Source organism: Aythya ferina (genome assembly GCF_964211825.1).
Source record: "Aythya ferina genome assembly, chromosome: 1".
In the NCBI taxonomy this organism is placed as follows: domain Eukaryota; kingdom Metazoa; phylum Chordata; class Aves; order Anseriformes; family Anatidae; genus Aythya; species Aythya ferina.
In genome coordinates this window covers 162,561,014-162,574,150 of record NC_140296.1, presented here as the reverse complement: position 1 = coordinate 162,574,150, position 13,137 = coordinate 162,561,014, and the positions used below count along the sequence as shown (strand labels likewise).

The window sequence follows — 13,137 nt, the reverse complement described above, 5'->3', positions numbered from 1 at the left end:
GACTCATCAGGTGCAAATGGTAATAGAAGTGGCAGGTAGCTCGCTGTTCCCCAGACAATCCAGAACAGCCTTCAGGTGTTCAGCTCTACATTTGAGGATCCTCTGATCTCCATTTATTTTCATTAAGGAGCAAATAAACAGAAGCTGTGTCACTGCACTGCAGAGCCAAAGCTGCTGCCAAACCTCAAGTGGCCACATGCAGCTGGGGAGGAGTGGTGGCCCTGCAGCCTAACCTCTGTCTGCTTCATTTTGTAATTTAGAAATGTCTCCCTGAGGCAAAAACAAAACCAAAACATACAACAAACACACCAGTGGGGGATTTTAAAGGGCAATTATTAGCCTGAGCTTGAAATAGGGACATAACCAGCTTCCAAAAACTGCCTCAAGCCTCAGCTGCTCTAGACACAATTGCTCTGGACCAGTGCACTCCCCCTGCAATGCTCTGCACCTCCTGGGCTTCGGGGTGCGCTGTAATGAAGGAGCCTTACAAAAAAAAAAAAAAAAAAAAAAAGGCCAATTGAAGACTCTGGGGAAGGGAGGCCATCCTGAGGTACCCGGACAGGCTTGAGAGGTGGTTCTGTACGAGCCTTGTGAGGTTCAACAAGGCCAAGTGCAAGGTCCTGCACCTGGGCCGGGGCAATCCCAAGCACAAATATAGGATGGGTAGAGAATGGATTGAGAGCAGCCCTGAGGAGAGGACTCGAGGGTGTTGGTTGATGAGAAGCTCAACATGAGCCAGCACTGTGCCCAGAAAGCCAGCTGCATCCTGGGCTGTATCAAAAGCAGCAGGGACAGGGCGCTGAGGGAGGTGGTTCTCCCCCTCCACTCCACTCTTGTGAGACCCCACCCGGAGCCCTGTGTTCAGCGCTGGGGCGAGCACAAGGACACAGAAGTGTTAGAAAAAGTCCAGAGGAGGGCCACAAAGATGATCAGAGGGCTGGAGCACCTCTCCTACAAAGACAGGCCGAGGGAGTTGGGGTTGTTCAGCCTGGAGAAGAGAAGGCCCCGGAGAGACCTGACAGCAGCCTGGCAGGGCCTAAAGGGGCTTACAGGAAAGCTGGGGAGGGACTGTCAGGGAGTGCAGTGATGGGACAAGGGGTAATGGCTTGTTTAAAGCCATTAAAAGAGGGTAAAAGCCAGTAAAAGTGGGCAAATTTAGATTAGATGTTAGGAAGAAATTCTTCACTCAGAGGGTGGTGAAGTCCTGGCACAAGCTGCCCAGAGAAGCTGTGGCTGCCCCATCCCTGGAGGTGCTCAAGGCCAGGCTGGATGGGGCTTTGGGCAACCTGGTCTGGCGGTAGGTGTCCCTGCCCATGGCAGGGGGTTGGAACTGGGTGGGCTTTAAGGTCCCTCCCATACAAATCATTCTGTGATTCTGAGTCATTTTTATAGGAAACCTATCTTACATAAATAAATAAATGTCTCGAGTAAGTATAAAGCAAATACAAACCTCTGGCATTTGGCAAGATTCTAACATACCTTACAAGGAGAAGCCAAAAGCCTAACAGCTCACTTCCACACGTGTGCTCCAGCACAAGTTGAAGAGTTATGATGTGTAAGACTGTGGGTTTATGTGCTAGGTCCCCTGGAAGTATAGGCTGCCAGTTTAGAGGAGTGGGCAGAATTGCGGAGGATGAAGATGATACCAGAGCTGAGATGTGTAGGACTAATCACCTCTGTAAAATCTGGATCTGATGTATCTAAATGTGCTAATCATTTTTCCTCTCAAAGACATACAACCACAATCCTGAATGGAGGCACTCTAACCTGCCAGTAACATCAACCTGTCTATACCATATTGTTTCCGCCTTTCAGACCCCAACATACGCAATAGATTGGTCTACTCAGACTTCCTTCACTCCCAAAGTGAAGATACCGATATAGAATGATCGAATCATTTAGGTTGGAAAAGACCCTTAAGATCATAAAGTCCAGCAATCACCTAGCACTACCAAGTCCACCTCTAAAACATGTCCCCAGGCACCACATCCACACAGCTCTTAAATACCCCCAGGGATGGCAACTCCACCACATCCCTGAGCAAAACATTGCCCCTTACCAGTAAAAGAACATATCACTAAAGCTGCAGGATGGGCTTAAAGAACCAGATGGTAACAGGCATGAGAAATAAAGACTTTTAGGGGATATCATATCACAGTGGAGGGTACAGAGAAGATGGGGTCAGACTGTTCTGAGAGGGGATCTGTGCCAAGAGGCAGCAGACACAAGTTGAGGCAATGGAAATTCCAGTTAGACATGAGGGAAAATATTTTTTCACTATGAGGGTGGTCAAGCACTGGAAGAAGCTGCCCAGCGAGGCTGTGGCTCTTCATCCATCCATAGCCTGACTGGACACAGCCTTCTGCCACCTGGGCAAAGAGGAAGGGTTGGGCCAGATGTCCTCTAGAGGCCCCTTCCAACCCAAGTCACCCTGTGGTTCTTTGTATACTGCCTGCCACTTGCTATGGCAATCACCCTGGGAAATACAATTGTGTGTTCTATATTTTATTTATTTTCCCCAAAAATATCTAAGTATAAATCCCAATGCAGGAAACACAAGCTTGTTACAGCAATGATATTACGTGCATGTGCAGTCACATATCAACAGGTTAAGGCTGTTTCTGCTGACAGTGGGAAGCAGCAAGAATCTGCAGACTTTTCCAGAGACATGGTTGTCACCACACAATCTCCAAACCAAACAGGTATGGTGGGGACACATGGACCATAGCAGTAGCAGAAGTACCTCAGATTACAAGCAGAAGAGTTTTCTCCTTCATCTGTGGTGGAGATTCCTTCATCTCTTTGGTGCTCCAAGGAAGCTGGTCCCCTGAGCTTGCTCCCAGCACCCAGGTGGGATTTCTTTCAGTGACACTGGTTATTGCCAACAGATCAACAACCTAAGTAAGGTCTGCAGATTCCCTCTGCTGGCTAGGGATGGAGAGGCACTGTCAAAAGACAATTCATCCCATTAAACTTAGATGCCTCTCTTCTAGCAGCGTTCATTTGACTGAATTTAAAGTATCACAGGAATGAGGTGAATCACCTAGAGGTGCCTACTTCTCCCCTTTGGCCAGAAAGAGGTTTAAGTCTGAGAGGTGAGCATTGCCATTAAAGATTTTTAAGGTGAAGGTGATAAGCCTCAGCCCAAAGGATGCCTGAGAGTGGCAGAGGGCCCACATCAGGGATGTCTTCTCCTGTGTTCCAGTGAGCAGCCAGGCCAGGGAAAGGAAGAGCTTTGCTCCAGCTTAACAGCTGTTCCTCAGGGTCCCGAGGATCAGTGCAGGGAAGGAAAGTGAGCAGCCTTTCCAGGCATTTTTTGGGCTTTCCCAAAGCAGAGTTATGTTCTTCCTAGAGGTGGGCAGGCAGGAGTAGGGTAGAGAAAAATGATTCCCTTGAGGTCACCAGTGGCATTGGGGGCAGAGCTAGGAAGAGAAAGACATTGTCATTCTCTTGCTTCAGCCACTAAGAGATGCCAGCTGATGTTCAGATGATGGGAGCAGCAGACACACTTTTCAGACCTCTGCTTGAGAGACAAGTTCACCTTCAGGCCTGCTGCTTATATCCTCGTATCAGCACCTATCTCCGAGTCTCTTTCTGAGCTTGCTTTATCACTGCTTTCTTGTCCAGCAGCCTTCAGTTCATCCATTTTCTTGCTGCCAGGTATTCTTTTGGGGCAAGCTGGGAGATACCGAAACCAAGAGACAGCACAGTATTTGGTGCCTATGCCAAATGGAAGATCGTAGACCTTGGAAATGAGCTCAGAGTTGCCCGCCTCTCCCTTGTGGCTATGCTTCCATGCCAGGAGTCCCCGCTCCTCCAGTGTTCCTGTGAAAGCAAAAGTAAGATGCTTGTGTTTTTACCACTGAAATGGGTGTTCTGGACAAGAAACTACCTTGTGCACTCCACACCCAGCTCTCAAATCCCAGCAGACCCACTAGAACATACAAATCCCTCGCACTTAAACCTTTCTCGCTCCAAAGGTCTTCACAAAAATCAGCTAATGAGCTGCTAGACAATACCCATCTTCCTGCAATGGCTTCCAGGTAAGCAGTCTTCTCCACTGCTTTTTTAGGTTTTCACAGACCATGGGGGATGCAAGAACTGTTCAAGGGGCATCAAAAAGTGCTAGAAAAACAAGGTGGGGTGTTAACTGCTCAGATACTGTGGGGTGAGGGAATAAGGTTTAGCTAGCAATTACTAACTGCCTGTAATTGTTGCAGCAGCTGAGTCCCTCTTGGGAAAGGGAGTGAACACACCTGTAAATTCTGTAAATTGTGCCCGGAGGAGCTGAAGATCAAGGGTACAATAAAATTAATGAGCCAAAAGGATATTGGCTTTTCAGTAATTCGAGTCAGTAAAAGAGCCTGGTTAAGAGAGTGCCCTTCCTATTCTGTTTTTGCATCAGAACTGATATTTTCCTCTCTAATTCTTACACTATTCCCCCCTGAGCTTGATGAAAATCATAGGGTCTGTGCTGACTGTGAGGGCCAGCTGCAGGTCCTGTATCCTAACTTTGGTCATCAGCCTTTCCTGCTGCTTTCCCTTGCTGTGATAGAAATTCAGCCTCAATTTCAGCAGCTCTCATAAGCAGGCACACTTTAGCACATTGCCTAGAACTAGGGAAGAAATATTTATTCCAGTTTCCCCACGGTTGCCTTTCTCTCTCCTTTCAATGTGACTGTAGGCTAGCATTTTCCATAAAAGACATTTTCCTAAATAAACGTTTCCTTAAACTGTGTCAATCTTGAAAAACAAGTCATTTTCTTATAGGCTGCCTTTTTGCAACCAGAGACCATTGCATTGATGGGCTCCCTGTCTCTCCTGTTCCTCACCCGTCTCCAGGAGGAGTTCAGTGACGTGGTGTTTCATGGTTGCTATCACAACTCTTACCCATAGAGCAGTGGTAATGAAGACAAAAAATGCTAGGAAACGAATGCTAGGGCAGGCTTGAACAAGCAGCATAGCTCATTTCAGCAAATCCTACCTGGAATGGTGTTATCCAGGATAAACCCCAGTAGTCCACCCACAAACATGCCAGTGGTAAGCAGCACCTGGATCACCTGGTCCAGCTGGATGATACCTAGCAGAAAAACAAAGCTCTGGATAGTGGTGCAAAGAGATACATATTCAACCAGCAACACAGCCGGTGCCAAGAGGCTGCAAGCTGCATGGTTGTTTAGGCAAGACTTGCAAATCCCAAAGGAGAGCCTGAGATTTGGCATTGGGAGGGAAGTAGACCTCACTGCCAGTTTCAAACCTATCATTTTATTCTGCATAATTATTCACTGACCCAGCTGCAAGTGAGCAGCAGATGACTCAGAAATAAGTTAAGAGCCTATTTACAGTGCAGATCACAGCACTAACCCCCCAAAATCCTTCTTCTACTCCAAAAAGGTTCTGAATCTCCATGACATAATGCCAAGCAGTTCCCTACAAAAATATGAGCTGCAGTTCCCAAAGAAATATTGGGAAAATTAGCATGGGATTTCACCACAATTAATCAGGTGTGATGTCTGTCTGTGAGGGCTAATGCACACGAGAAAAACAGCCCAGTGATATGGAGTATCTGACAGTCCAGAGAGCATGAGATCTGTGGTCCCAGCCTTTTCAACAGCCCACCTAGGATGGGTGGGCTCTTAAGAGATGACACTATAGCCTTTGTGACAAAGATATGAATTACATGAGACACAAGGAAGGAGCAACTGTTGGAGGACCACAAATCTCAGCACGGTGAACTCGGATCAGCAGTGCTTAGCCCAACAAGAATCTGTCAAGGTGCAGTCACAGGTATTTCCACAGCAGAGCTGTGTATCAGACCAGAGGACAAGAACAGCACTCCCAGAAAGCAACAGTCAACAGTCAAAGCACAACTTTCAGAGATTTGTATGGAAAAAAAAATGTATTTAAAAAAATCTCTGGATCAGTCTTTGCTTCAGTTCTGTGCTACAGAAAATGTTTCTAAAATAACAATGTACTATCACTTCTTACCTGTTTCTAGCCGTGCGCTATTTTTGTTTGCCCAGTTGGGAACTGTGAGGCCAGCAAATACAGAGAATCCAAATATAAAGATGTTTCTGGAGGAGTTCATATCCGTGTACTGCACAGAGAAATTGTATACATTACTATTTGCCATTTGGAATTACCAAAACCCGGGGATTGCTGTTGTGTTAGTGAGCCATGCTCAGATGTACACACAAACCCAATGACAGGTGTTAGAACAGGAAGCTCTGCTTAGAGCTGAACCAAAATTAGCAAATGCTTTCAAAACCATCTATGGCATACACTAGCATTTTTATAGGGCAGATGCAGTCAGGTGGCAAAGCACTCCATGATCTCCAGCTGAGATGCTGGGAAAAGCTGTGATTCAGCCATCAGCACTGAGCAAACTGCTGGAAGAGTTGGAAATGGAACCCTTCTACTGAAGCCTCCTGCCCAGCTTGTGCCCCCTAGTCGAAGGGCTGTCCCCTAAATACACATTACTATAGGACATGGAGAAAAATCATCTATAGGAGCAGTGGCAGAAATGCCTCCCTTGCTGATAAGAGCTGCCTTGAGATAAACCATGTTACTGGAACGAGCAGCCCTGGCACTACTGGGGCATTAGTCATCCTGCTGCCCCAGCTGATGGCAAGCCCTTTCCCAACCAGGAACCTGTCTGTGATTTAGCCTCTGTGTGTGTGTGCCCTCATGTTCACCCAAGGAACTGCCAGTACAAATGTTTGCATTTGCCGCAGCACAGCTACGTCTGACTTAGGCTGGTAAGAATCTGGCCTGGAGCCAAAGTCATCTACCCTAGGGATGAAACAGCATGAACACAGCTGATACCTGCAGATTGGAAATCCCCACTGCCGTGATAATGCCAAACATCACGAGGAACATGCCTCCGATGACAGGGGTGGGTATGCTGGCAAACATCGCCCCGACTTTCCCGAAGACGCCGCTGAGGAGCATGGTGCAGGCGCCAGCAACGATCACCATGCGGCTCCCGACCTGGGGCAAGAGGAAGAGGAGGCAGTCGTGGGCTGGCACAGCAAGGCAGGGGGTGGCAGTGCCAGTCAGTGCAGAGCTGCCAGGCAGGGCTTGCACCTCTGACCGAAGTACTTGGTGTTGCCTTCAGTGCCAAGGTTTGGACACAGCCACCGGTGAGCTGGGAAGTTCTCACCGTGTGGAAAGTCCCTGTAGCTGCAGACTAGGAAATGTTTATCATAATGGGCACTCCGAGAACAATCAGGGATCCCCACCTGTGTACTTTATGTTATCTTCCTTATTGCTGCCAGGACTTAAACATTTTGCTGTGAAACAAAAAGCTTATTAATAATTTCAGAGCACAGTAATTCCCTCACACCACTTTGCTCTCGCTTCAGCCCAGAAATGTCCTGGCATACCCCCAGGCTGGTGCTGCAATCACCCAATTAATTCACTGGACAACGCTTCCACCAGGGGTTAGATTTCTATCCAAAAATGGCTTTCAACTAGATGTCTTGCACCATTCCCAGGGGACAAAATGTGGGAGAGAAGAGCTGGCCATGCTGGTTGCTTCCATCCTGAGCTCTTGGATCTAACAGATCCTTTCCATGGTCATCTACAGAAGTGGGGAAGTCTCTTGGTCTGCCCCCTACCCATCTAGCTTCAATAAAAGCAGCTCTCTCTCATTTTTTCCCTGGGAAGAGCCAGGGGGTCAATTCTTAGTCTGGCACTACAGCTAAGACAGGATGAAGCACAGAGCCATGCCTTTCATTCAGAGCTGTTAGAGTATGTGAATAGGGAAGAAAGAGAGCATCTGCCAAACAAAGGGATGAAAGAGACATTTACAGATTGCAGAAATTAAACAGAAAAGCATCAATATTTATTAGACTTTCAATTCAAGATAGGCCTAGCCACATGAAAACTTGGACAGCTTAAAGAATCACGTTAAGATTTACAGCTTTCAAGTCTTAGGCTGAGAAATTCTGTAATCCTCTACGAACAATTTATAATTCAATTAATTATTTTAATCCTTCCATTGAAATATCTGAAGAATGTCACTTTTCTTTCAAGGGCATTTTACAAATGCTTTCAACAGAAACATTCCCAGTAACTAGTAGTGTCTCTTTTTAAATATCTTTAAAAATACTTTAAAGGCACATATTTACGAAATACTAAGTGTTACTTAATTGTGAAAGATAAATGAATGAGATTTGGTGGGGAGTTTCAAAATAAAATCATGCATTGCCTTCAGGTGCACTTTTTATATTCCTTGGCTTAAAACCTTGGGACACCATTACCATCAAAACAGTAATTTAATAAAAGCCAGAAGAGCTATTTGTTCCAGGATTAGAATAAAGCTTCAGATTCTTAAATTGCCAAAATTGTGAAATGTCAAATTACCCAATATATGGAGTTGGCCTTAAAGGCAAATTAACTAATCCACTGATACCACAACTGGGAGCATCTGCTTCTAAAGCCTCTAGATTCGAGTTTGTTTCAATTATGTCAGGAAAACAAGAAAATTGGTTCTCCTTCTTAAGATTGGAGAAACCGCAGTTCTCTGCTACATATATGGTGATTCTGAGATCTTTACCCCTCCTTAAAATCGTCCTCTTATTTTCTGGATGTGAGAGCTCAGTACTGGCATGTTGGGCTTGATCCAGTAGCTTAAACACAGGTGTCTGGTGCCATTTAAGTTGTTGGATCTTGGCAGTTTTTGGCAGCTTCTCTTTTGCCTTACCTGACAGCCCCTGTGTATATCTGAAATATCCAAACACATTTCAGGTGGTGCTGGACACCTGTGTTTAAGCAAAGGAAACGAGTCCCTTGTGTTTCTTTTTGTGATGGAAAAATATATTTCCCATGTAAAAACCAAATGAAATGGAATCTGCCTTGTGCTCTCAGCATCACCACCTATCCCAGTCAGAGTCGGATTTAAGACTGAGATGGTTTCTTAAGTCACAAGGTGAGCAGAGGTGGGATCGAAGGGAACTCTCTCTGCTGAATCAGCATGGATGGCATGTCTGTCTGAAGGGCTTGGGGTACACGGGGAGGAGGCTTGTCCTATAATCCAATAATTATGGGTTTGATCACTTCTGTATTATGATCACATCAGCAAACCCCACATGTCATGAAAGACCAGGCTCAGGTGTATGGTCAGTATGCACCAACCCCATGGTGACAAGGTCAAACACTGTAAAAATGGTTATTGTGACTGAAGTTTATAAAATCCAGTGAAATAACTAATAACGTAGAGTGGGAGCCATAAGTCAACTTCTGCATTAATTTACAGACTCACGGCTCTGCTGACATGACATAGCTTGTTTGACAATTATTTTAAAATGTTTTCAAGTGGTTGCTGGATGTACCCATCCTCTAGCTGTAAATCTTAGTGAAAATCTATGATCTGATTGTTAAAGCTTATCTATCTCTGGAAATTTGTTTTCCTTATAAGAGCAATATAAGGATATAAGTATCTCTTATAAGAGATACTCAAGGAATTCACAAAACTTTATGTGGAAGTAAAAACATAAAGTAGTTGGCACCACATTTTATCCTTTCCTCTTTAAAGATATCTAAAGGAAGATGGATAGACAGACAGACAGACAGACAGGTAGGTAGACAGATAGTCTTTGATAAATCCAGTCCTTAGGACATTTCAGAGTAGGTCAGTAACATACTGCCCTTTAGTCTTACAGGAGCCTAAGCCAGGAGCCACAAGTAATGGCAGCTTGTACTTCTCCCACACAGACTATGAGCAATGAAAGAGGGAACGACAACCTGTGCTATGTGATTGGCAGCACCCTGAGGTAGGCAGCAGGCACATTTTCGGGAGGCAGTCCCTGCAGAGATGGGCTAAGATCGCTTCCCAGCTCCAGTCTATCCCCCTACACACAACACACCCATAAACGCACCGGGAAGGAGCTGCAGGAGGCCGAGAGCACCGCAGTCACCGCACCGTACAAGGCTCACCTTGGTGATGCCCAGGGCCCCCACGTTCTCACTGTAGGACGTGGTGCCGTTCCCCGTTCCCCAGGCCCCGGCCAGGAGGCAGCCGATGCCCTCCACCCCGATCCCGCGGTTGATGGCGTGCTTCGGCGGTGGCGGGGCGCCAGACAGGCGGGCGCAGGCGTAGTAATCCCCCATGGACTCCAGCATGGAGGAGATCACCCCCGCGAGGATGCCGAATATCCCAGCCAAGCTGACGGTTGGCACTCCCCACTGGCCTGCAAATACAGAGCTCGGTTCAGGCTCAGTTTGCTCTGAAATCTACTGAGGGGAAAAAATGATAAGGGCATTTGTGGGTATTTGCCTCATTTTTGGCACTTCATCTCCCCGTGGTGGCCATGAACCAGGCAGGGAGCAGCAGCGAGAGATAGGGGAGAGGGGTGTGGGGTCACGCTGTGGTACCTGGGTAAGGGATCCGGAACCAGGGAGCCCGAGACAAAACGTCCCCACGCGTGTCCGTCCGTGCCAGGTAGCCATAGGCAGCGGGGTCCCCAGGGAGGACATCGGTCACCGTCAGCACGTAGCAGAGCAGCCAGCTCAGGGACAGCCCCAGCAGCACCTGCCCATCACAGTCAGCAGGCTGGTTAGGGCACACCTGCATCGCTGGTGAGGTCGGGCAGGGTCTGGGATGAGCCCAGCCCCTTCCCCATGCATGTGTGTGCATGCACGTGGGATGGAGGGAGAGGGACAGCACAGCAAGGGTCCCAGCCCTCCCTTCCACCCCGTGAGCAGGGCAGTGGGAACCTTCTCCCCGCTGCCCCCTCGCAGCACAGCCTGTGGCAGGAAGTGTTCAGTCCCCTTGAAGCGAGTGGGAACAGCCCCAGCAGTCTGGGCTGGGTGAGGCTGGTCCCTCCGCCACGCCAGACTGGTGACCAGGAACTCGAACATACCGGGAAGATCTGGAAGAGGTAGACGGGGGAGAAGTGGCACTTCTTGCCTCTCTGGTACGACGGCAGTGGTACAGGGATGTCCTTCAGGTACTGAGAGAACAGAACTATGAAAAAAATAGTCCTGGGAGGAGGGAAAACCAGACCATGAGACAAAATGGGTGCCCAGCTGCCCACCTGTCCCCGCATTAACTGAAGGACTGGCTACCCAAAGACCCAGGACTCCAGAGGACCTCATAAACAGGCTCTCAGCACCAGAGGGTGGCTCCAGCAAGGCTGGGGCAGAATGAGCTTTTGGACATACTCTACCAAGGGCTTGTTCTGGTGGCCACGAGGTGCAGCCTCTCTCCCATCCTTCATGTGGGACTGAACCTCTTGGCAGCAGCAGTGCAGAGCTGCACAAAGATGCACCACAGCATACAGCCAAAGGTTACCAGTCATAATTCAAAGCACTCACTGAGTGACTGGACACAGAACGTCGGAGGGGGAACCAGTTTCCCTTTCCTGGTTTTTAAAGCTGCAGAGCCCAGACCGGCTGCATCAGTGCATGTTTTGTGCATTTGCACAAAGGGGCTCAGCACCCTGATGAATCACTGCAGAGCACTCGTCTATCTTTGGTAGGTGTCACTGCTTATTATTCAGGTTGCCTGACACATTCCATTAACGGATGCTATTTTCAGCTGCTTATAATTCTGCCTAACTTTACCCATTCGGGATGAAAATTTCCATGGAAAACATCTGCCTCAGGCCAAATATTTCTGAAGAAATATATCCTAAACCTATTTAGAAGAGTGATGATCAGGAAATAGGCATAGTATAGCCTGTGTTGAGAAGGTCATTTTGCCTTGAGCAGTGGTAAGGTCTGCCTGTGACCCACAGCAGAGATTTGAGGTTTAGTAAGATTTGTCCTCTGGGGAGATACATATTGCTCTTTCTCACAAAACTCTGCTCAAGTATGATCTGTAACAACGATCATTCGTCCCAGGTACTCGGCATAAACATCTGTGACTTTAGCATTTGTAGGCTGTAAAGATCGGGAGCTTTTTTTCAGGAATATGTCTGGGCCTTGCCAAGTGATGAACTGTGTATGTACCATCACCATGTGAGCAAGTGAGCACACGCTAACCCAGTTTCTCAAGGCAACAATGGGCATTGCCCATTATGGGGGCTCCGGGATGTGGTGGGGGCTGGACGGCAGGGCTGAGAGCACAGGGCTCATGTCTTCTGCCATCTCCACCATCTCCTTCTCCCTTTCCCTAACAGCACCAATGGAGAATGGAGGAGGCAGCAAAAGAGGACACAACCCACATGGCTCAGAGCACAATGATCGGGTTGGGGCAAAGGAGTCTGAGTCATGAAAGGACTGGGATCAGGGAACAGAACAATGCTGAAGAGGAAGCTGGAGAGCAGGGAGACAGGAAGGGTTTGGGGTCTTATGGTGTGCTGGTGGAAGAGATCAGTGAGGTGAGGAACTGGAGGTGGAGAAGAGAGGTAGCATTTGGGGCCTGAGAGTGTAGGTGTGGGCAGGCAGAACAGAACCAGTAGTGCCAGAAGTGGAGCTGGGAGCAGAAGCCCAGTCTGGGGCTGGATCATGACCCTACAACAATACGTTGCCTTCCCAGGGCTGCATTCAGACCTGACCCCTGAGTCACCAAAGGCAGCTCTGAAAGCACTAGCAAACCATTGGGAGTCCTTACAGTGGGTAAGAATCTGCTGCTGCTATATGTTAGCCTGAGCTTAACTCTGTATTATAGATCTGAAAGTGCTAAACCTGCAGGCGAACCGTGCAGTGGACCTTTTTTTTGAAATTGTTTCTGAAGTACCAACAAACTTCTGCCACCAAGCATACTTGTACACTCATGCACAAAGGCACACACACAGATAGCCTTGAAAGAAAGCTCTTAACGGTGCAAAGCCACATACACACAACGCGGACATTTCCCAAAGGCCCTCTGTGGAGAAAACAATTCTTCCTCTTGTGAAAACAAGCCAAGAAGCAGCAGCTATTCTAACTCGAGGAATACCTAACCCTGGGTGCTCAACTTTGTTGTTTTAGAAATATCTTTTTAATTTAAGTAATGGGTGTGTAAGATAGTGTGCATAGATAGACAAATACAACAGAGAGGCCCTCAGCAATGACTCACAGGAAAGACTTGTTTCTCTATTGACCTATGAACTTCGGGTTTTCATTATATCAGATGCTTTTAAATCAATTTTTGGTTTTGCTTTGTTGCTGGTGTTGCTGAGATCTCTAAGTTCTTTGGGAGGTAACTAC

The 13,137-nt window shown here is 47.5% G+C and overlaps 1 protein-coding gene across 1 annotated transcript in view; it reads right to left on the bottom strand.

Moving 5' to 3' along the window:
• Window positions 1-2,489: 2,489 nt before the first annotated feature.
• LOC311429745 (solute carrier family 23 member 1-like) overlaps window positions 2,490-13,137 on the bottom strand; it is a 31,293-nt gene continuing 20,645 nt past the window's right edge. Inside the window, exons 7-13 of the mRNA XM_084505932.1 lie at window positions 10,866-10,986; window positions 10,378-10,534; window positions 9,940-10,193; window positions 6,826-6,990; window positions 5,989-6,097; window positions 4,985-5,080; window positions 2,490-3,825 (exon numbers count right to left, since the gene is read on the bottom strand). Coding sequence (XP_084362058.1) covers window positions 3,557-3,825; window positions 4,985-5,080; window positions 5,989-6,097; window positions 6,826-6,990; window positions 9,940-10,193; window positions 10,378-10,534; window positions 10,866-10,986 — 1,171 coding nt within the window. The 3' untranslated portion in view covers window positions 2,490-3,556. The remainder of the gene's footprint in view (window positions 3,826-4,984; window positions 5,081-5,988; window positions 6,098-6,825; window positions 6,991-9,939; window positions 10,194-10,377; window positions 10,535-10,865; window positions 10,987-13,137) is intronic.